Source organism: Prionailurus bengalensis, chromosome B1, assembly GCF_016509475.1.
Source record: "Prionailurus bengalensis isolate Pbe53 chromosome B1, Fcat_Pben_1.1_paternal_pri, whole genome shotgun sequence".
In the NCBI taxonomy this organism is placed as follows: Eukaryota; Metazoa; Chordata; class Mammalia; order Carnivora; family Felidae; genus Prionailurus; species Prionailurus bengalensis.
The window spans coordinates 81,044,392-81,068,313 of NC_057344.1; the positions used below are offsets into that span (position 1 = coordinate 81,044,392).

General features: G+C 36.6%; 1 protein-coding gene across 2 annotated transcripts in view; it reads left to right on the forward strand.

The window, feature by feature from the left end:
- The window catches only part of SLC10A7 (solute carrier family 10 member 7), a 253,210-nt gene that overhangs the window by 59,442 nt on the left and 169,846 nt on the right, over positions 1–23,922 (forward strand). Inside the window, exon 5 of one of the 2 annotated variants that reach the window (XM_043567909.1) lies at positions 17,747–17,785. The exons of the other annotated variant lie outside the window; for it this stretch is intronic. Within the exon in view, the coding sequence (XP_043423844.1) occupies positions 17,747–17,785 (39 nt within the window). The remainder of the gene's footprint in view (positions 1–17,746; positions 17,786–23,922) is intronic. 2 annotated transcript variants of the gene reach the window in all.

Genomic DNA, 23,922 nt, shown 5'->3' on the forward strand with positions numbered 1-23,922 from the left:
GGCCAAGTGTTTTGGAAGGTAGGGGTAACTGTAATTTTCCCAAGAAAATTGTAAAGATGACATGATGTCACATCTTTTCCTCCTGTTTATTTTGCAACACAAATTTGCGAAAAGAGTTGAGGTTTTGTAAATTTTCACAGATACTCTCATTTCAAAAATAGTCCAGGGGGGTCTGGGTGGCTCAGTTGGTTAAGCATCCGACTCTTGGTTTTGGCTCAGGTCATATTCTCATGGTTTGTGAGTTCGAGCCCCACATCGGGCTCCATGCTGACAGTGCGGAGCCTGCTTGACACTCTCTCCCTCTCTATCTCTGCCCCTCCCCTGCTCACTCTCTCTGTTTCTCTCTCAAAAATAAATACGTAAACTTAAAAAAAAAAGTCCAATTTACTCTCCTTTTAAGCACCTGTCCTGTCATTAATTTCTTTCTTGTCATTAACTTTGTGCTGATATCATTGACTTTCCCGCATCTTCTGTAGGACGCACAATTATATTTAGCAAGCGTATTTGTTTTATTTGTGCTATATGTCAGGTGTTTAAAATACTGTGCAGTGAGAGTAAACCAACCAAAGCTGAAGTAGAGAGATAGATAACTATTGTGAAGAGGTTAGGGTGTGCATGTGGGAAGGGAAAATGTCTTCTTGGGAGTCCTTTTAGAAATGGTAAGTTCGTTAGTGAACTTTTTCCTGCCATGATGTCCCTTGTTTCCATGTACAGCCTAAATTCTTCAGGGACTTGGAGAATGAAGACCTGTGTAAAGAAGGCCTGCTGGGCCTTACTTTATATGGTTGTAGGATATCCAGGGGTCTTATATCTGCCATCTCATTTAATCCTCACAAAAATTTTGTGAAGTGGTTGTTGTTATTCGCATTTTATAAAATGAAGATGTGGGGATTTTTTAAAAGAGTTTTCGTAGCTGAGTATGTGACCAGATTGTTTTGAAACCAAGTCTCCTGACTTTATTATCAATGCTTTTTCTAGTATTTCACAGGTGTCTCTGTGATGATTTAAACAATTTTTTTTTAACATTTATTTATTTTTGAGAGACAGAGACTGAGTACAAGTGGGGAAGAAGCAGAGAGAGAGAGGGAGACACAGAATCCGAAGCAGGCTCCAGGCTCTGAGCCTGATGTGGGGCTTGAACTCAGGAGCTGTGAGATCATGACCTGAGCCAAAGGTGGTTGCTTAACTGACTGAGCCACCCAGGCACCCCTCTGTGATGATTTTAAATTAAAACATTTTATTTAACATGAAATCTTTTATCATCTTTAAATAAACATAAAACAAGAGTGTCATTTTTGAATGTCAGATCAACCCACAGAGTCTTTAAGTATACGCATTATGTTATTGTTGAAAATAATGACTTAAAAGACATTTTTACAAATTACAAGCAGAGCTCTGAGGCTTCAGCTTTCATAGGTCATAGGTAGTAACAGTGTGGTTTTAATTAATTTATATTTTATTAAGTAAAGACTTACTATGTGTTTTTTGAAATTTTCTGTGTAAATCTTAAAACTGAGTAAAGATGAAAAAGTTAACCCATAATATCATATTGTTGTATTTTTCTACTATTTTTTTTTTTTACTTTTAAAATTCTTATGGATTTAAAAAGTCAGGTTTATGGATATATAATTCACAGACAGTAATATTTGCTCTTTTAAAGTATGTAGTATGATTTGTTTTAGAATATATACAAAGTCATGTAGAACATTCGTATCATGCCAAAAAATTCTTTTGTGCCTCTTTTCCCTTTTCCTACCTGCAGTTCCTGATAGCCAGTGATCTGAATTCTGTCTGTGTAGTTTTGCCTTTTCCAGAGTATGATATTAATGGAATCATACTGTATGTAGTTTTTTGTATCTGGCTGCATTTATTTAGTGTAATGCTTTTGAGATTCATCTGTGTTGTTGCCTGTATCATTAGTTCATTACATTTTATTACTGAGTAGTATTCCATCGCATGGATGTACCATGATGTGTTTATCCATTTACCATTTGGTGGACGTTTAGGTAGTTTCCAGTTTGGGGCTACTACAAATAAAGCTGCTCTGAACATTTGAGTACAAGTTGTTGTATGAACATATCAATATCTGTCTTTTGGGTAAATACCCAGTATTTGATAGGGCTGGATCATATGTAAGTGTAGGTGTAACTTTAAAAGAAACTGCTAAACTGTTTTCCCCAGTGGCTATACCATTTTCAATCCATCCAGCAATAAATGAGAGTTGCATTTGGTTCACATCCTCATTAGCACTGAGCTATCAGGTTTTAAAAAAGGTTTTAGCACTGCTAGCAGGTCTATAGTGGTATCTTATTATGATTTTAGTTTACACTTCTCTAATAACTAATGATGTTGAGCATCTTTTTGTTGATTTGCCATCCATAGCTCTTCTTTAGTGAAGTGTCTGTTCAAATCTTTTGCCCACTTTTTTATTGGATTGTCTTCTTATTTAGTTGCAAGAATTTTTTAAAAATGTCTTCTATGTACAGGTTCTTTATCAGATATATTTTTTGGAAAGATATTCTCCCAATTTATGGCTTGCTATTCATTTTCTTAACAATGTCTTTGAAGGAAAGAAGTCTTAAATTATGATGAAGCCCGATTTATCATGTAAAAATTTTAAAGTTACCATTTTTGTATCCTACCTGAGAAATACTGTCCTAAACCAAAGTTACAAAGATTTTCTCTATGTTCTTTTCTAGAAGTTTTATAGATTTAGCTTCTACATGTAGCTCTATGATCCATTCCAACTTATGTTTTATGTATGGTGTGAGGTAAGGATTAAAATTTTGTTTTGTTTTGTCTTTTGCTTAGAGATGTCACTTACCACTTACTGAAAAGATTATTCACTCCCATTAAATTACTGTGCACCCGTTTCAAAAATCCATTTGTCATATCTATATAGATCTGTTTCTGGACTTTCTATTCTGTTTCATTGATTTATATATCTGTCCTTAAGCTAGTACCACACTGTTGATTAGTGCAGCTTTATATTAAGTGTTGAAATCAAGTAATATGTTCACAATATTCTCATCCTTTAAATATCTTAAGGATCTCAGTATGTCGCTTCTTTCCTGATATTGGTCATTTCTACCTCCTTTTTTTCTCGTAGTGCAGAAAGGACAAACCATGACTTGCAGGCTGAACCATCTTGCTGCATGTTTTTGTGTAGTAAATGAATTAAGAATGGTTTGTACATTTTTTAACAGGTAGAAAAAAAATAAAATTTCATGACACATGAAAATCAAATTTTAGTATCCATAAAGTTTTATTGGGACACAACCACGCTCAGTCACTTATACATTATCTATGGCTGCTTTTGTGCTATAACAGCAGAATTAAGAATTTGTGATCATATGGGCTATAAAACCTAAAATATTTATTATGTTGCTGTGGCGTAATAACAATATGTATCTTTGTCCCAGCTTTTGGACACAGAGCTTCAAAAACCCTTGGCAATTCCTGAGTGATTGGAATGTTCTTCTCATGCTAATTATGCTAATTAAGAGACTCTAGATGGGCTCCTAGGTAACTTTAGGATGTGGGCTGGTCAAAAAGATCAAACTGGTAACTAGAGGGTTAGAAATTCCAGTCACTCCACCTCTGGGGAAGGAGAGGGAGCTGGAGATTGAATTGCCAATGATTTAATCAATTGTGCTCATATAAGGAAACACCAATTAAAAACTATGGACTCTGAAGCTCACTGATGCTTCCTGGTTGGTGAACATGTTGATGTGCCGGGAGAATGACTCACTCTGACTCCATGGGGACAGGGCACAGAAGTCCTCAGACCCCCTTCTTTGTGTATTGCTTATAATCAAAGTGTAATCTTAACTATAGCACTTTCAGTGAGTTCAGTGAGCTGTTTTATTGAATTATTGAACCAACCAGGGTCATAGGAACCCCTGAATCTATAGCCACTTGGTCTGAAGTGCTGGTGGCCTGGGACTCCTGCAGTGCACCTGCCTGCTGAAGTGAGGGCAGTCTTGTGGAGGACTGAGCTTTGAGCTTGTGGGGTCTGTGCTAACTCCAGGGAGGTAGCATCAGAACTGTACTGCAGAATATTCAGATGGTGTTAGACCAGTTGGGTTGAAATTGAACAGTGGCCCTTTACAGAAAGTTTTCCAGACCCTGTTCTAAGGCTTTATCAGTTTTATTGATCTTTTCCCCCAAAGAACCAGCTTTTGATTCCATTGAATTCTGTTGCCTTTATGGTTTTGATTTCATTCATCTGCTCATGTCTTTACTTAATTTCCTTCCTGTACTTATTTTGTGTTTAATTTGCCCATTTTTTTCTCATTTCTTATACCTTGGGGATTATGCCATCCCTTCCTATCTTGGTGTTCAGTGACATCATGTTTGTAACTTAAATTGGCCATGGTGGGAATATTTACAGCATAAAAATCAGCCAATATTGCAAACTAATGTTCCTCCCCTCATCTTGAGAGCCAGTTACTAAACATTTACCAGCATACTACTTGTAACAGAAATAACACAGCTCTTTTTTAATCTTCTCAGGAGACCTAACATAAAAAGATGATCTCAAATGAAAAGTTAATTCAGAAAAAGAGAGGACTTGATAGTGAAAAACGTAGATTAATAGTGAAAAATATAGATTGTAAATCTGGAATTTTAAAAAAGATTATGCAATCTCTGATCCTAAAGACATGAAGAATAGGATAGGGAGGTTCCTATTGTTCGTGATTTCAGTATAGTCCTTTTTGAGGACTACTTTTGAAAAATGCCTTGACTAGATGATCTGCAAAAGTCCATTTCAGTTCTGTGAATCTATGGTAAGTTATTTCCCAGAAGATGGTAGGAAAGCTGTTTTATTGCTAATGAAAAGCTGATGAGAGAGTTATTGCTGAGGGATTGATCCATTGCCCTCTTAAGAAGCTCTGTGATTCCCAGACCTAATGGATGGAAAAGAGCAGAAATAACAGAGGTAGGTAGCTAGAGTCTAAAATTTGTAAGAAACATTAGACGATTTGACGTAGCTTGTCACTTACGTTTTGTGGATGCCCTTCTAAACAAAGTGTTAAGGGAATTCTTGGCCAATTTCTCTGTTGGTGTGCTGAGAGCTTAGTTCGTGGGTTGGCATTAAATAGGGCTTCCATTAATTGATCAGAAAAGTGCTTCTTGTCCATCACTAGGAGGTATTGAAAAAGTCCACTTTAAAGGAAATTTTAGTAGTTAATTTCTGTGCTGCCATATCTGTGATCCCATTGATCTTATTGTATTATAGCCATTATGATGTCTAGCCCAATACTGTGAGCAGATACTGTGGCATTTATTTTTGAATTATTAGTGCTTAGAGTAATAAATTAATAAATTTGTGTTGAATAAATGAATAATTAAAGGAGCATTTATTTTATTCCTTTTTAGCAGGACATAGGAAACCCAAAAGATAAGAACAATTAAACTTCAGGGATATTGAGAAATTGGAATTTTAAAAAAGATATAATGTCAAGTAGTACAGAATATTTTAAGTCAGTTTTATTCAGCTTTTTCTTAGAAATTTACAGGTGCTTAATAAGCTATTATTAAATAAATAATATATATTTTCAATTTAATAGTTGGTAATCTGAATTATATACACAGTTTGCTCCTAAGCATTCTGTGTTAATATAGCAAGTAAGTCTAGGTGGTTTTTTCTTGGTATTCTCCTCAATTTCATTCAATTTTTAGTCAGACATTGAGCACCTAATATGTACATAGCATTAAGGTTTGCCTAAAGATTAAAGAGAGAACCTCGAAAATGTTTGTTGTGAGTAATATTACATTTATTGTATGCTTTTTTCTAATAAATATATAATCAGTGAAAAAATCTTGAAAATTAAGGAAAATCACAAAGCAGGAAAAAGTCCATAATCCTATTACCGCAGCATAACCACTGTTAGTGTTTGGGTATATGCCCTTTTATATTACATATTTATAAATATCTGTTAAAAAATATGTGAAATAGACAGCATTGAGTGTAATAGGGTACAGGGAATGTCTGGGGATGAGTTCTAGTCTGGCTTTGCCACTAGCCAATATGACCTTGGGAAGGATCCTTTTATTTCTCTAGAGTTCTATTTCTTCGTTTCTAAAGGGATTTTCATAGTATCTAAGGGCCCTTACCAGTTGAAAATTCTGACTTCATTGAAATTGAATACCTTCAAAGACTGAGATTTCAGGAGGATGAAATTGCAAGTGTTTGATTAAGTATATATTCATCTCAATTATGAGGCTGGTTTAAAAATCTTGAACTGGCATAAATATTTCCTACTAATATAATTAGGTGTTATTATGAAGCAGCTATACTTAAAGTAACAAATTTCTCCTGGAGCAATCATCACAGTCTGAACTGGTGAAGTTATTTGAGCTAATAAATATATTTTTAGGAAAATGTTAAAGTAATACTCATTAGCCTTTAAGTATCCTACCGAAAATAAGAAATACAGGATCACCACTATTTTAAGTATGTGGCATTTTATCAAAAAAGCATACCAAGAAGAGAATCAAAGTAGCTATGTTACTTGATTCTTTTTGCACCTCAAGAAAATTGATTTTGTCTTCCCTCCTCTATTCCATGCATATTGTGAAAATGTTAGGTTGCTATGCAAGAACTATTGCGTATTATGCACCCAAGCTTTAGAAGTGTTAAAAGGTGTCTGGTTTTTCCTAGAAGGGTCAGTTTTCATATTAAGTATTTTTTGTTGAGCAGTTAAGGTATCGTTTTACTTTTACCATTTTGTAGAAGGATTTTTTTTGTATGCATTTTAACGGTTATTTAAGAGTCCCCATGTGCTTAGAAAGGAATCTGAATATATGTGCCTTTTTTTTTTAAAGCCTCAGCACAATGTACGTTATTCCATCAATACCATCAAATGACTGGGAGCTGTAGTTGGAACAATATGTAAAAATACAGCTTGTGAAAGATTTCCTTTATTAACTGTCATCATCGGCAGAATATATGTTCAAATAAACGTTGTGTAATAACTAAATTTGAGATTAATAGGCCCCTTAAGAAACAGCGAAGTCATTCAGAATAGTCAGTGAAAAATAGGCTGTAAGACTGTAACATGCACATATTGTCCTGCTTACATGCTCTCTCTGGTGTCATTCCCATTTATCACTGTCGGCGGGCTCTGTTCTCATTAAAACACTCTTGCACAAAAGCAACTTAATTTTCTTAAGAGGAGAGGACACCTGATTCAATTTAGCACCCAGAAACAGGAACTTGAATATATTTTTTCCTTGCCTGAATTGAGATGAATAGTTACAAACAAGAATAGCCACCTCCCCATTCACCTCAAGATTAAGGATATTAAATAATTTTTTTTCCATTGGTAGCAAGAAATGAACCTGTAGAAGCAGGCAAGAAATGTAGCTTACTCTGAGAAAAGCAGCTGGATGCATTTACTAGCAACCTGCATTTATATGAACTTCTGTTCATTCCTGCAATGTTTTTGAAACAAAGAATTAAAATGGTTGTTAAGATGGTGAATTTTAATGGTACATGTTCTAAAAGTAATCTTTCTTTAAATTGGTGAATGCCTTGTAGTAGTTCTATAGTCTTCATTTAGTGCAGTAACATAAATAATGGAATAAAATGAAGATGTCCCTTTAATGTTGAGCATGGTGTATAAATTCATATTTTAATTGATGTCCCAGATATTTAGTTTTCCGTGGTATGGTTCAATAATACTTAAGTGTAATATAGAAATGTATAACTCAGTTTTACTTGTTGTAAGATATATACAGTGAAAATAGTGGTAATTAAGTAGTTAGCCCTAGCAACTAAGGTGCTTCGCAGAAAGCCAAATACAATTGGCTTTTAAAGCGAATGGGATAAACTTTTCCTAATTCTTTCTCTTTCTTTTCTTTTCTTTTCTTTTCTTTCTTTCTTTTCTTTCTTTCTTTCTTTCTTTCTTTCTTTTGTTTTTCCTTCCTTTCTTCTTCTTCTTCTTCTTCTTCTTCTTCTTCTTCTTCTTTTTAGCACTTCTATAGCACTTTGCAAAATACAAGTAAAAAGAAAATATTTTGTGTTTCTGTGTTTAATAAAAGACCAAGGATTGGAACTCAATATTTGATGTCTTTATGTTTTTTCAACTGAACCTGTGCTTGGAAAGGAAATAAATATTAAATAAAAATTTAAATTTAAGTAAAAATTAAAATATTAAAAATACTATACATTAAAAATACTATATTCTTGTGAATCAGAGCTTGGAGTGATATAAATTCACATAATTGAGGAACTTTTCCAGGGCAGGACAATACAGCTTTGATTCATCACTGGTAGTGAAATTTCTTTTCCTTTTCTTGCTTTCTTTTTCTTTTTTTCCCCCAATAATGTGCTGTGCTATATGCGATGGGAATAAGACATTATGCTAAATAAAACTGAATATGCCTACTCAAACTTATATCTTAGAGGAAGCATTTTTGATTTATCTAACCTGCCCGATTAGTCCTTTATTATTTTCTGCCTTATTTAGGAACATTATTGTATCAGTTAGACTTCACGTAATGGAAAATCAGACTACAAGTAGCTTAAACAAGCAGAGACTTATTTTCTCATATATTAAGATGCCTGGAGGTGGGGGTTGCTGGCATTTGTTCTGTGGCTCGATGACATTAGAGTGGCCGTCTCTGCACTGCTATTGGTCTTTCTCTTCTGGATGCCAGCTTTCACTGCTCTAGGCAGGAAAAAGGAAGAAGGACAGGCCAGAAACTAACCTCCCTAACCCCCACCATGAAGCATGGATGTATCAATTTATATCTCATTGTCCAGAACTTTGTTGCATGGCAACCCTAGCTTTTCCTTTCTCATGTGTACTTTTTGTGTCTTATTAAACACACACACACACACACACACACACACACACACACACACAATTGTTTCCTTTTTTGAAGGCATAAAGATAATTTCATGTTTTGCTAGATGTTTTCAAGTATTGCTTTCCAGCTCTAAGCGTTTAATTCATGTAGTATTTTCTTAGTATATTATGAAATACTGTTTCTCCTCCTTTCCTAGCTGCTTTGTAATGGTGCTGTTGTCATGTTCAGCTTTCTCACATTTGTAATTTTGTATTTTAAACTTCTGTTCAGTAGGGGTTGTTTCAAGTGGGAATCCACTGTGTTCTGGATTGTTGAAGTGACCCCAAAGAGAAGTTTTGCGTTTGCTTCTTATAAGGCCTTAGGGGTTCTACTGGTCTTTGATTGATTTTGTCTTTTGTTTTCTTTTCTTTCTTTCTTTCTTTTTTTGATAAATGTTTATGCATTTTTGAGTAAGAGAGAGAGAGATGGAGAGAATGAGTGGAGGCAGGGCAGAGAGAGAGGGGGACAGAGGATCCGAAGTAGGTTCTGTGCCGACAGCAGAGAGCCCGAAGTGGGGCTCAAACCCACGAACTATGAGATCATGACCTGAGCTGAAGTTGGACGCTCAACTGACTGAACCGCTCAAGTGCCCCCCGTCTTTTGCTTTCTTGAATTAGTCTTTAGTTTGGGATTCTTGAATCAGATGGTAGGGGCAGTGCAGTTCTGTGCACACCGTGGACACAGCAGGCCTTGTGTTATTTTCTTGATTTTGTAAGTAGAGTTGTCAAGGTGCCCTTGTGGTAGTGGGGCAGTCCTTCCAAGGTTCTGTCTGTCTGCTTGCTACAGGTGCCTCCGCTCCACTTATCACCTTCTGCAGGTAGAAGCTGTGCTACTTGTTGCTTCCAGAGCCCAGGGCCCAGGACACAGGCCTGTCGTCCGAGAGGGTGCAGCATCGCCTCGCCTGCTTTACCACTCTGCTTTTGCCCAGCTTCCATGTGTCTACTACCTGACTTTTCTTGTTTTCTTTTAGCTCAACTTTACATTGAAGATGTTGTGTTGTTATTTTAATCTCCGTATTGAGTGGTGGGAATTTAAGGATTGTGTATGCGAAATGCCATCTTACATACTCCTATTCCCCACCCCTCCTCTCTCCTTTGACAGCATCCCTGGCAGATCTCATGGTTTTCTGGTCACTTTTAGTTGCAAAAATAGTCATATGTGTAGTAATTACCATTTACATGTTAGTATTTAATTTAGGGCAGTCTAGCTTAAAACTCCATACTCCCTTCTTTCCCAATTTAGGCCTAACCTGTGTTTTAAAAACAAAAAGCATTGCACTTTTTTCCTTAATGAATGCATACATATATGGTAAAAATATAAAAATAGGAGAGGCAGGACCAGTAGAGAAGAGAGCATGGTCTGTTACCTTTTTTTTTTTTTACCTTCTCACCCTCCCTACTTCCGGCTTCTTTAGGGTCAGGGTGAATAGAACAAATGCATTACAGTGTGGGGGACAGTCTTACTTTACTGGTGCTGATGTTACCCAGCCCTTAGTGCCCTGTGTCATGGTGGATACCCACAAGCTATGTCTTTTCCTGGACAGGTTAAGGGAGGGAGTTCTTCAGAGTGTACCTCCAGCTCCTGCTTCAGAACATATCCCCTCAGCCCCTTATTGCCAGGGACTCCTCACCCTTGAAGCCTGCTGTTCTGCTTTTCTCAAAAAGAGTTAACATTTGATGGCAGTCCTCTGAGGCATGTATTTGGCCCATATGGAATTGACAGAACCTGATCCCATCACAGAGTTGAAGTACACCTTGTCCAGTTGCTTACTCTCTCTCTGTCCCACCACTGTGGTCTGTTCTAGGCAGCCTCCCCAACTTTGCTGTTTCTATTCTGGAAGCAAGTGCCTGTTTCCTGCTCATTACACAGCCTTATTCTCCTCCCCAGTTCTAGGGAATTAACCATGAGGTTCCGAGAACTCTCACACAGTGCCCTCTGCTGGTGCCTGCTTTCTCCCCTCTAAACATCCTGCGTGGGCCGCAGGTCGGCTTTCTCCTCTAAAGGAGAAGTCCAAATACCCTCTTACTCCTGGAGATTTCCTTTTTATCAATCTCTTCTAGAATTCCTAGTCTTTTTTTTTATGCAGCCTGCATGTGAAATGGTCCCTGGCCTGGTTTTCATGTCTTTTTGTGGGTACTATATGTTGATGTCTGGTATCTTTACTGTAGAAATAGTGCGGTGCTTGCCACATATTCTCTTTAGTTTGGTGCATTATTGGAAATTCTGAGACAACCATAAGTGTCCCATTTTAACATTTTGATAAACATTTCTGATTATGTTGACTGGGGAATCAGGGTATACAACAGTGGAAACCGGAAGTTTCAGAAATTAACTTGCAATAGATCATTAACACCCAATGCGAACAATGGATTTCATTTCTTTACTTAGTGGATTGATGATGGAAGGAAAAAGAGGGCTGTTGGACCAGCATTATGAAAATTTTAGATATAGCGTCATAAGAGGAGACTTGGGGAAGACTTGGGTAGGACTCAGCAGTGTTCATATATCTGAAGTGCAATCATTAAAAAAAAAAAAAAAAAAAGACTACATATTTGTGTAACTCCAGAGCATGGGACACTGTCAGGGCACAGCCATAACAGATGGTAAAGGTTTCAGGCTTACTGTAAGGTAGAACTTCATAACATTTAAAGGCATTCGGCTGTGGCAGAGTTTGCTTTTATGAGTTAGAGGACTCTTTGTCCCCATTATTTTCAGTTTTTTTTTAATTACCTTTTTATTTCAAGTAGGTTATAAGGAAGTTAATTTGTTCTTGAACTTACTCAATTTACCAAAATAATTTAATACAGACATGTTATATTGGGGCGCCTGGGTGGCTCCGTCGGTTGAGCGTCCGACTTCGGCTCAGGTCATGATCTTGCGGTCTGTGAGTTTGAGCCCCGCGTCGGGCTCTGTGCTGACAGCTCAGAGCCTGGAGCCTGCTTCCGATTCTGTGTCTCCCCCTCTCTCTGCCCCTCCCCTGCCCATGCTCTGTCAAAAATAAATAAACATTGAAAAATTTTTTTAAAAAAGACATGTTATACAACATATAAAATAACAGATCTTAGGTAAAATTGGGCAGATACTAAAAGCAATATAGTATCAAAAAATATGTGATATAAAGAAAGTCTACTCAGTATTAAAAAAACACTTATATGAACTTTTTTTCCAGCTAGTCTTGTTTTAATTATCCATCAAAGTAATTGCACCAAGGTATACACTTTACAGATAGGACTCATGAGTTAAAAATGAAAACATTACTAAAAAAAAAAAATTAAAAAAAAAAAAAAAAGAGAAAGGGGCGCCTGGGTGGCGCAGTCGGTTAAGCGTCCGACTTCAGCCAGGTCACGATCTCTCGGTCCGTGAGTTCGAGCCCCGCGTCGGGCTCTGGGCTGATGGCTCAGAGCCTGGAGCCTGTTTCCGATTCTGTGTCTCCCTCTCTTTCTGCCCCTCCCCCGTTCATGCTCTGTCTCTCTCTGTCCCCAAAATAAATAAACGTTGAAAAAAAAAATTAAAAAAAAAATGAAAACATTACTGTACAGGGCATTCAGTTCGCATATGTATTCATTCATTCATTCATTCATCATTTGATTCAGTAATATTTATTGAGGGTCTGCTATAAGCCAGGTGCTGTTCTAGGCACTGAGGACATGATCTTGTACCAGTTAGGTAAAATTCTTGTTGTAATAGAGCATTATAGACAGGAAATGGGTATTTAAGTCGTTTCTAGCAAAAACAATAATAACAAATGAAATGCTATATTTAAAAATCAGTGAATCCTTTCAGGTATGGCTTCTAGAAGGTAGGAGAGAGGAATCATAGCCTAAGAGTCTTTTGTTACGTTAATGAGGTAACTTTTGGAAAGCCCCCAGCTCACCTAAGGATCAGGCTTGTTGCCAGGGGAACCAAACAGCTGATTAAAGGATTGGAATTTTTGGTTCTGCTTCCACACCTCTAGGGAGGAGAAAGGGGCCGGAGATAGAGTTCAATCAGCAACTGCCAATGATTTAATCAATCATACGTCTTTAATGGAGCCTCCGTAAAACCCCAAAGGACTGGTTCGGAGAGCTTCCGTGTTGGTGAACATGTGGAGGTGCTGAGAGTGTGTCACACCTGGAGAGAGCTGGGAAGCCCTGTGCCCTTTCCCCATACCTTGCTCTGTGCACCTCTCTCATCTGTCTGTTCCTGTATAGCCTTTTAATAATAAAGTGGCAATGGAGTGAATAGAACCGTTTCCTGAGTTCTGCGAGCTGCTCTAGCAAATTAATCAAACTCGAGGATACGGTGTGGGAACCTCCAATTTATATATAGCCAGTGCGTCAGAAGCACAGGTGACAACCTGGCCTTTGTGATTAACATCTGAAATGGGAACGGTCTTGTGGGACTGAATCCTTAACCTGTGGGATCTGACACTAGCTTAAGGTAGAAAGTAGCAGATTTGAGTTGAATTGTAGGGCACCTAACTGGTGTCAGAGAATTGCTTGATGGTATGGGGGGAAAAAAGTTAAAAGAATTATACATAATTTTGAAGCTCGCTTTTTCACTTTAAATATCTTAGCCAGCTTTCATATTGGTATATGCAGATCATCTTTTTTTTTTTTTTTTTGAATTTAAAGAAGTTAAGATATAGTGTAATAATGGTTTCAGGAGTAGAATTTAGTGATTCATCACTTACATATAACACCCAGTGCTCATCCCAGCAAGTGCCCTCCTCAATGCCCATCACCCATGTAGCTCATCTCCCCAGCCAGCACCCCTCCAGCAACCCTCAGTTTGTTCTCTGTATTTAAAGTTCTCGTCTGGTTTTCTTCCCTCTCTGTTTTTATCTTATTTTTCCTTCCCTTCCCCTAGGTTCATCTGTTTTGTTTCTTATTCCACATATGAGTGAAATCATATGATATTTGTCTTTCTCTGACTGACTTATTTCACTTAGCATAATACACTCTAGCTCCATCCGTGTTGCAAATGGCAAGCTTTCATTCTTTTTGATTGCCGAGTAATATTCCCTTGTATATATACCACATCTTCTTTATCCATTCATCAGTCGATGGACATTTGGGCTCTTTCCATACTTTGGCTATTGTTGATAGTGCTGCTATAAACATTAGGGTGCATGTGCCCCTTTGAATCAGCATTTTTGTATCCTTTGAGTAAATACCTTGTAGTGCAATTGCTGGGTCATAGGGTAGTACTATTTTTAATTTTTTGAGGAATCTCCATAGTGTTCTCCAGAGTGGCTGCCCCACTTTGCATTCCCACCAATAGTGCAAAAGAGTTCCCCTTTCTCCGCATCTTCGCCAACATCTGTTGTTTCCTGAGTTGTTAATTTTGCCATTCTGACAGGTGTGAGGTAATATCTCATTGTGGTTTTGATTTGTATTTCCCTGGTGATGTATGATGTTGAGCATCTTTTCATGTGTCTATTAGCCATCTGGATGTCTTCTTTGGAAAAATGTCTATCCATGTCTGTTCAATTTCTTCACTGGATTATTTGGTTTTTGGGTGTTGATTTTAATATGTTCTTTACAGGTTTTCGATACTAACCCTTTATCTGATGTCATTTGCAAATATCTTCTCCCATTCCGTCTGTTGCCTTTTAGTTTTGCTGATTGTTCCCTTCACTGTGCAGAAGCTTTTTATTTTGATGAGGTCCCAGTAGTTCATTTTTGCTTTTGTCTCCCTTGCCTTTAGACATGTCTAGTAAGAAGTTTCTGCAGCTGAGGTCAACGAGGTTGTGGCCTGTTGTTTCCTCTAGGATTCTGATGGTTTCCTGTCTTACATTTAGGTCTTTCATCCATTTTGACTTTATTTTTTGCATATGGTGTAAGAACGTGCATGTCAATATCCAGTTTCCCAACACCATTTGCTGAAGAGACTGTCTTTTTCCCATTGGATATTCTTTCCTGCTTTGTTGAAGTGTGATGGCTGCAGAGTATTCCTTGGTAATTCTAGATTTTATTTCACTAACTCTATTGTTACATAGCAGTAGTAAATTTTAAAACATTGTTTATTTAAGCATATTTATGTAACTGTATATAACTGGATCTTAATAGGGAGGCTAAAGGAAATAAAACAAGATATTTTGAAAGAGATGCTTGTATTGGGTTGAGACTGAAGTCTTGATCTGTCACTGCTTTTGCTTGGCTTGGAGCCAGGTGTCAGATCCAGTCTTCTGCCAATCCTTGTATTCTGCCAAACATATAGAAAAACTTAGCAGAAGAGGTAGACTTTAGACATTTCTGGAAATCTTACTTATTTCAGCAATCCAGCAGATAAACATGTAGGTGCTTAAGATGAGCTTCATCAGATTCCTTCCTCAGAAGACTCTCGTTTCTAGGAAGGCCAGGAGGCATGTAAATAGATAGGTTATTTCAATAGTGTAACAATTGCCATGGCAGAGGCATGCTCAGGATGTTGTGGCAGCAGGTGTGGAGACACTCAGTCCACTTAGAAGTGAGGATATTTGTGTGTTGGAAGAGGTGATTGAAAGCTGCTTGGAAGGAGTTGCTAATATAAGTGGGAGTTACCTAGGTGGAGGAAGAGGGAAGGGCATTCTAGGCCAGGGAGCAAGGTGGTAAGAAACAGCACAATGAGTTTGAGGAATCACAAGTGGTTTAGTATTGTCGGGATATAAAATTGGAGGCAAGAAATAAGATGGACAGAGACCTATTCATGGAAGGCCTTGTACATCGTGCTGAAGAGCTGGAAATTCCTCCTTAAGTCTAAAGACATACATGCCTTTTATGTGTGAGTGAAACACTCTCTAAATATTTATCACTCTTTGGGACTCTGGAAAACATAATTCCTTTATATGCTGCAAGAGTAGAATTAAGTCAACTATTAGGTTGATTATTTGTCACTATTGAGCTCAAGATCCTTGGTTCAGTGTCCAATTTCACATGGTTCTTGAAATACCCAGCACCTTAATGAGCTGTTTCACAAATGAATGCCAGAGCTCATTGCATGGGAGCACCAAGTGATAGGATAGGTGGGTTCAAATGCATCAGCACCAGCACCAGCAGAAGAACAACTAAGAAGTTGGCTTGCAGCATCTTCGGGTACCTAAGACAGCATGTCACTGTCATCGCCATTATTTTATAAAATGCCAATCCACATACAATATATTGCTTGTGTTTAGGTTAAAAAAAGAGAATTGGAAGGAGTGGGAAAATGGTAATTTGATCTGATGACTAGTAGTTGACTTATTTTACTTTGACTTCTGAGTCTTTTTTACTTCTAACAATCCATGCGTTTTTGTTTGTTTGTTTTTGATTTTTTTGTTTGCTTGTTTTTAAATACTAGCCAAAACCATTAGTTACCTTGAATAAGGTTGGTGAACACTGGAAAGAAACACATTTGGAAGAGAGAAGCTCAAAGCAGAATACCTCATTCCTTTACTAAAGAGATCAATCCATTTTAAGCACAAAATAGGGTCTAGAAATAAACAGTGGTTGTGGGGAAGGTGCATTTCTTTTGTAGGAAGGAAGGCAGTGTTTCCAGTTGATCTCACTACGACTCATTTATTTATATAGTTTTACTTATTTTTCTCCACACATACAAGTTTCTCCTGAATCATCCATAATGGAATTCCAGGAAGATGGGTTAAATATGTTGCCATAGTTTACAATTGTCATCTGTAATGTTTTATTTAGCCAAATTTTTTTTTTTTTCCACTACTCCCTGTACAACACGGAACACCATATGCCATTGTCCCTGTCAGGAAGCAAAGGTTTCCTTGGTCTGTGCCTGTGCCTATGTTTATGCCACAGAGGAGCTCTGGTCCAGTGCCATCTTTTATTGATAGGGCCAGCAAAGAAGAAATCTAATGAAATTATCAAAGCTTTGAATTAATTATGAACTTGAATAGGAGAGCTAAGCTCTCTGGAGCCAGGGATCTCATTACCCATGCACTCTCATTGCATCCTCTTCTGGAGCAGAAGGCATTTTCAGCTACAGCTCTTAGCCTGGCTTTGGACTTTATTCAAACTTGCTAAACTGACATCCTTTTCTTACTACGACGTGGCTGCTAATGTCCATGATGATTAATTTAATTCTGCTCTTGATCTACAGGAGATGTCAATAGGTTTTCTCTACCTTTCCTTTTGCCTTTTATTATTTTTTCTTTCTCTCTCCTTTTTTCCCCATCAGATTGGATGTTATACAAGTTTTTATCCTTTTTGGGTAATGTGAGAAGCTTTCAGGATTCAGGTGTAGCTTCATGGAATATAGTGATTGATTTAAAGTTAAGAACTGTATCACATCTACTATGTAATCCCTGGATGTTTAGGTAAGCGCAAAGTCAAATGTTTCTTCTTTGAATTTTGAACACCAAGTGGAAGTTTTTCTTGCTTGTTTCTCCTTTAGCATTAATGGTACATCGTCTTAGCAGCATTGTTCACATTCTAATGTGTGTTGTATGGGAACAACAGATCTCACTTGGTGGGTGTAGCTCATAAGACATATGCTCCCTGATGCAGAGTAGTTAATGTTTCTTTACAATTCTGGTTTTTCTTTGCCCGGTAACATGAAAAAGAATTTTTTTAACAAATATATCAACCTCTGTTTTAGGTCAACTAACGAAACCAATAACAAGATTTCAGTTTACTATTGGTGATGATTCTTTGGTAGTGTCATATAGCTTCAAAACATCTCCTGGCAAGTCTTTTCTGCTTGCTTTTGAGACCCATTATTTATGAATTCCTAAGCTGCAGCTCATCTATCTTAGTAAAGTACAGGCCACTGGCAATTTTTGTAAGCAGTGACTAACTTTGCTTTGTAGAGTCAATGTTTTAGGGTTTTGAATAGTGGGGGATGGGAGAATGATAATCTTTGCTTTTCTTTTTCCTATTTACTTTCAGTGAGTTTTTCCCCCTATTTATTTTCTTTATAGGCAGCTGCAATATTTAATTCAGCCTTTGGAAGTTTTTTGGTAAGTAAATATGGTTTAACTTGTCTATAATAACTTTTGTTGTGATGTTGTTTATATGAAAGATTTCGTGAAAATTGGGACTTTTTTTACTGTTGGATTAAATATAAAAGTTTTTGAATCTTTTTATGTGCCGTTAACCATACCCTGAAGAAATTAGTTAATAAGTGAAGGAAATGTTCTCTTACATTATAATTTGGAGGCTTGGGTTTAATATTCCATTTAATGGATTCAAGAATCAATTAAAACACTGTGTATCTCCTTATAGAAGTTATGTCAATATATTGATCATCTAATGAGGTCTTTTAGATTATTATTATTTTGTATCATGGGACTAAGGATTTTGAAAAGGAAACATGACCCAGCTGGTCAGAAAGGGAATGCTAATTTACTTGTTGACATGTCATTTATTTTGTTCATTTCACTGTCAAAGAAGCTACTGTCATGGATACTTCTGAGAAATCTGTGTGAAAAAAATTTGAAATGAGGAAATAATTAATGAGTAATTTGGAGGAAAATGCAATATTTTTTTGACATGTGAACTATAAATGGTATAAAGGTTAGAAAATAGTTCAGTGTTCATAAGTGGAGCTAATAGAATTCTAAGGACGATTCTGTTTTAGCGTTTTCAATCGTTTTTTAAATAATGATATAACAAAGACTTGGTTTGTTTTATGAAAGAATGAGAAAGAAACTGAGTTTTCTGTTAATTATTTTTATTTATACCCTCCCTAAAACTTTGCCAAATTCATGAAAATAAATTAGAATATTGTGTTTTTAGGTCCATAGTTCATGAACAGATATGAAGTACAGTGATTTGCAAATAATTGAGAATAAAATCAGCAGGGTATAAAATAGTTCACGAGTCTAGGCAAAATATCAGTTACTTCTGTTTAAAATGCTCTTTATGTCACTACTGTATGCATCTGAATGTAGCTGGAGCTTTTAAACGTGTTGTTACATGATGTTAATTCTATGTAGTGCTACACAGCTTTGAAGGTCCCGATGTTCTAGAGCTTTAAATGATGTAGCTTCTGCAAAATTTATGCTTAGAGTAGACCTTATTTTTAAAGAAGTAGTAGTGTTATTTCTGATGTCGTATTATTGGGTTTTAGAAGAGAGTTAATAGTGTCTATTTAATGGAAATGAGCTCTTGAGCTACTTGTTCCAGACTCAGTAGTATTTTGTTAAATCGTTTTTTCATCTAAGTATTATTTTTCATTATTTGTCACAATTGACAAAATAATATCTGTAAAATATGATCTTGCTGGAAGCCAGATTTTTTTTTTTTCCAACATTTATTTATTTTTGGGACAGAGAGATACAGAGCATGAACGGGGGAGGAGCAGAGAGGGAGGGAGACACAGAATGGGAAACAGGCTCCAGGCTCGGAGCCATCAGCCCAGAGCCCGATGCGGGGCTCGAACTCACGGACCGCGAGATCGTGACCTGGCTGAAGTCGGACGCTTAACCGACTGCGCCACCCAGGCGCCCCTAAGCCAGATTTTTTATATAGTTTGGAATCATATACATCCACTACCAAAGCATGACTTCTAAGATGAATCTCTTACTCTTTAAACGTCTACAGTAATTGAGAAAATAAATTTGAGGCAATTGTCTAAGTAACTAAAATACTTAAATACACCATCCCTTAGTTGGAGGACAAGCTCACTAAGTATAGTTTGAGTTTTGCACTGATTGTATGAACAGTGAACATGTCAGAATATGTGTTCTCCCAGGCCTGATTATTTGATAAGGTCCAGGAAAGTAATACCTGTTCTAGGGACTCTTTAGGATCTTTATTCTAGTCTTGCACTTCTAAGAAGTTGTGCATTCTCACTCATTAGTCTTCTGCTCTTTTTCCTCTTTTTTCATTTTAATTCAACTAATCAAAAGTACTTAGTGATCTCCTACTACACAGAGATGGTTTTCTAACAGCTGTGGAGGGTGCAAGATACATGATGTGGGTCCCACTGTGTTGTGGATATGACTCACGGAAAAAGAAATACAATGTAAAAGTTAACAGGTCAAACTAAAGATGTTACTAGATGATGTAGGACTGTGAAATGGCACAGGCCATAGGCACTCTGAATTTGAAAGTCAGACAGAAGCCATTTTGCTGAGTTGGTCCTTGAAGTATGGTAGGATTTAGCTAGTAGAGAAGAAAGGAGGAGAACGGAGAACTGGCATGAGTGATGGCAGAGAGGCAGAAGTGCCTTTTTCCATGTTTCCTTCCCCCTCTGTTACCCGCTTTAAAAAAAATGTTTATTTTTTATTTTTGAGAGACAGAGATAGAGAGCTAGCAGGGGAGGGGCAGAGAGAAAGGGAGACACAATCCCAAGCAGGCTCCGCGCTGTCAGTGCAGAGCCTGATGCAGGGCTCCAGCTCACGAATCATGAGATCATGACCTGAGCCAAAACCAAGAGTCATTTGCTTAACCGACTGAGCCACCCAGGAGCCCCTGTTACCCCCTTTCTTTCTCAAAGTTAAAAGTTACCAGAAAGGGTTTGAGAATGCAAATTATGACTGGAGATATTTTGTTCCAGTGTTACAAGAAATAATAATTCTATTTCTCCCCCCCCCCCCGTAGTTGCAATTATGGATTATGAACTATGGATTATGAACAAATTGGATTATGAACTATGTATGAGTCTGGACTAAATCCATTAGAATTAGTTTCAGATTATTTAACAGAAAAAATAATAATTGTGGCATACAGGATAGAGGTTTATATTTCTACTATGTAAAATCTGGAAGGAGGTTGTCCAAGTGTTGTATGGTGGCTTCGTGGTCTCATTGTGGATGGATATACCTATCTTTCTCCTCCATCCTCCACAGCCTGCACTTTCCTTCCTCAAGCTTACCTCATGGTCCAAGACAGCTGCTGGAGCTCCAGCCAAAAGATACCTGGTTAGTAAAGTCTTTATCCTGGGAAAGCACAGAGCTCTCCTAAAATCTAAGTTTGCTTTGTTTAATTTGCATTCCTAGAATTCCAGCATCATACTTGCAGTCATATCTTATTGAAGAACTTATTCAAGCAATCCTACTTAGCCACTGGAGAGGTTGGGACATGTGGCAGGTTGCTAAGAGCTAAAAATTGGATTTCTGTTACTAAGAAAGAAGAGAATAAATATCAAAAGGGAGCTAGCACTTTCTTCATGTGAGCAGTGTACAGCAATTGCCAAGAGGTCAGAAAAGATTAATCTCAGTTGAATGATATGAGAAGGCTTCAGGGAGAAGTTGGTGTTTGAGTTGGGCTTGGGAAAAGGACTTATTTTAGAGGAAGGAAATTCTGAATTGTAACCTTCATGTTTTAGTTTGTTATTCTTTTTTTTTTCATTTTTCACTTAATTTACTTAAAAATTTTATTGAGTTTTTTTTTTTTAATTCTTGTATAGTTAACATACTTATATATTATTTTCGGGCCTACACTATGGTGTTGTATTATTTTCAGGCTTACGATAAAGTGATTCAACAATTCTGTACATCACCCGGTGCTCATTACAAGTACTCTCCTTAATCCCCATCACCTATTTAACCTATCTCCCCACCCACCACACCTTTGGTAACCATCAGTTTGTTCTTTATAATTAAGAATCTGTTTCTTGGTTTGTCTCTCTTTTTTTTTTTCCCTTTGCTCGTTTGTTTTGTTTCTTCAATTCCAAATATGAATGAAATAATATGGTATTTGTCTTTCTGTGACCGACTTATTTCGCTTAGCATAATAATCTCTAGCTCCATCCATGTTGTTGCAGATGGTGGGATTTCATGCTTTTTAATGGCTGAATAATATTCCGTTGTAGATCGATCGATTGATCTATCACCTCTTCTTTATCCATTCATCTGTCAATGGATACTTGGGCTGCTTCCATAATTTGGCTATTATAAATGATGCTGCTATAAACATGGGGGTGTGTGTATCTCTTTGAATTAATGTTTTTTTATTCTTTGGGTAAATACCCAGTAGTGTGATTACTGGATTGTACAGTAGTTCTATTTTTAACCTTGTGAGGAAAGTCCATACTGTTATTTACAGTGGCTGCACTAGGTTGCATTCCCACCAACAGTTTACAAACCTTCCTGTTTCTCCACATCCTCACCAACACTTGTTTCTTATTTTGTAATTCATAAAGGATAGTACTTGTTACAGTGTTTTTGGAATTCTCTTTATAAATGAAAAATATTCACTTACTCTTAAAATTTAGGATGAGGGGTAGTACTATGGTTTCTGGAATCAGAATGGCTTAAATCTTCATTTGACTGAATTACTAGCCTAATCACATAACCTTCCTTATATATAAAATGGAGTAGATAGTACCTAAACTATACAGTTGTGGTGAGCATTAAATGGGATGATCTATATAAAATATTTGTATGATCTAAGTTTTTTCCAAGCTCGTCCATGAATTTTTTTTTTTGGCATGGCCATCCATGGACATCCATAAAATGAAGAATTGGTTATCTCTGACTAATGATTGTTCTCTGATTATTCTCTAGTTATAAGTGACCATTTCTTTTGTAGTTACGTAAATAGAATCTAAAAAGGGCATTTACTTCAGATTCCATTAAAACTTTGAATGAAAGCCTTTTTTAGCTGAATTTTTGAAGAAAGAACTCTGAGGGCATTTTTGTTGATTTTTAGACATCTGGGTATACCACATAAAATACTGTACATATTTATAGCTAGTTTAATAATGTCCCAGGTCTAATTAAAACACAGTGTTTTTAAGAACTAATTGTTACAGAAAACTGTGTTTTGTTTTTTTTCTAATGTAGCTAGGCTGGTAATAACCAATGATAGATGAATTCAATTTACATAAATTTCAGACTAAGAGCATATTTTAAAATCATGCCACAGAGGATTGCTTTAAGTTAAGAAGTTAATGTCATTATCTCCTCCTCTCATTTAAATTGTTCTGTTTACAATAATTGTGGGGTATAATAACTGTTTTAAGGTTTCTCAGTTGATGAGATTTTAATAAAATTTGACAGCCACCTCTCTGAATAACTAAATTGTTGTAAAAAGAATATATATATATATATACATATATATATTTTTTTTTTCTGTATAACATCAGGCATTTCAAGTTCAACCCTCTCATGTGCTGCTTCCTCATCAAAAGAAAGATTAAAAAATAGATATTGGCAACTTTTAAAACAATTGCAATTGAAAAATCCTCTCTTTAGTTTAAAAAGATTTCACTGTGTTGAAAAAAAATCTGATCACATGATTTGTTAGAGCTTTGGCATTTTTGGTTTGGGGGCTAAATTGAATGGTTCCATGTCTTCAAGAATTATAGGTTAAAGTTTGACAGGAAAAGGTAGAGCTTTTGCCTCTCAGACTCCTCAGCCTATTTTATTATTTTTGGTAACTCTTGAGGGAGTTTGGTAATTCCTGAGGAAACCTTGGTGAGTGACAAAGCTGATCATGCCAAATTGAGTTTCTAATAACTGTGTTATATGACATCATAGCAATTCATAAATGTAAGGATTCTGAAACATTAGCAAAGAGTTATAAGCAAAATTAAATCATCTTTGTGAATGTATAACACCAAGTCTAAAAAATATCTGTAAGAGTTATTATTTACTTTCTAAATCTCTTCATTTAAAGTATAAAGAAATGGGTTGATTTTATGTAATTCTTTTAAAATAATTCTTTTAAAGTAATTCTGCTCGTTACGGGAATGAGCAGAAGCTATTCTAAAACAAATAGGGGTTAAAAGGAACTCCTTGCCTTAAGCTGAATAAACTAGCCAGAATATATTTTCCTTCCCTTACTCTATTGTTGTTCTGCCTTCCCTCTCAGCTTTGGCTGGTCTGCTATTACTACCCAGGTTTGTAGTAAGATTTGAATAGTTAAATGATACTCTTAAAGTTGCTTAAAGAAAGGAAATTCCAAACACAAATGACATGTTTTAACAACTCAGGATATGTGTTTACCACCTGTTTTATTCTTCCTTTCTTACACAAAAATGTAGTAAGCCACACTTAGCATGGTCAGAGAGGAAGCACATTTACTTTGTTATTCATTGATTACTTTTTAAAAATCAGAGCAAGAATCTCAAATATTAATGAAGAGGGTTAAGGGTTGTAACCAGAGAAGACTCAATTGTTACATTAGTTTTCCTTTCGCCTAAATC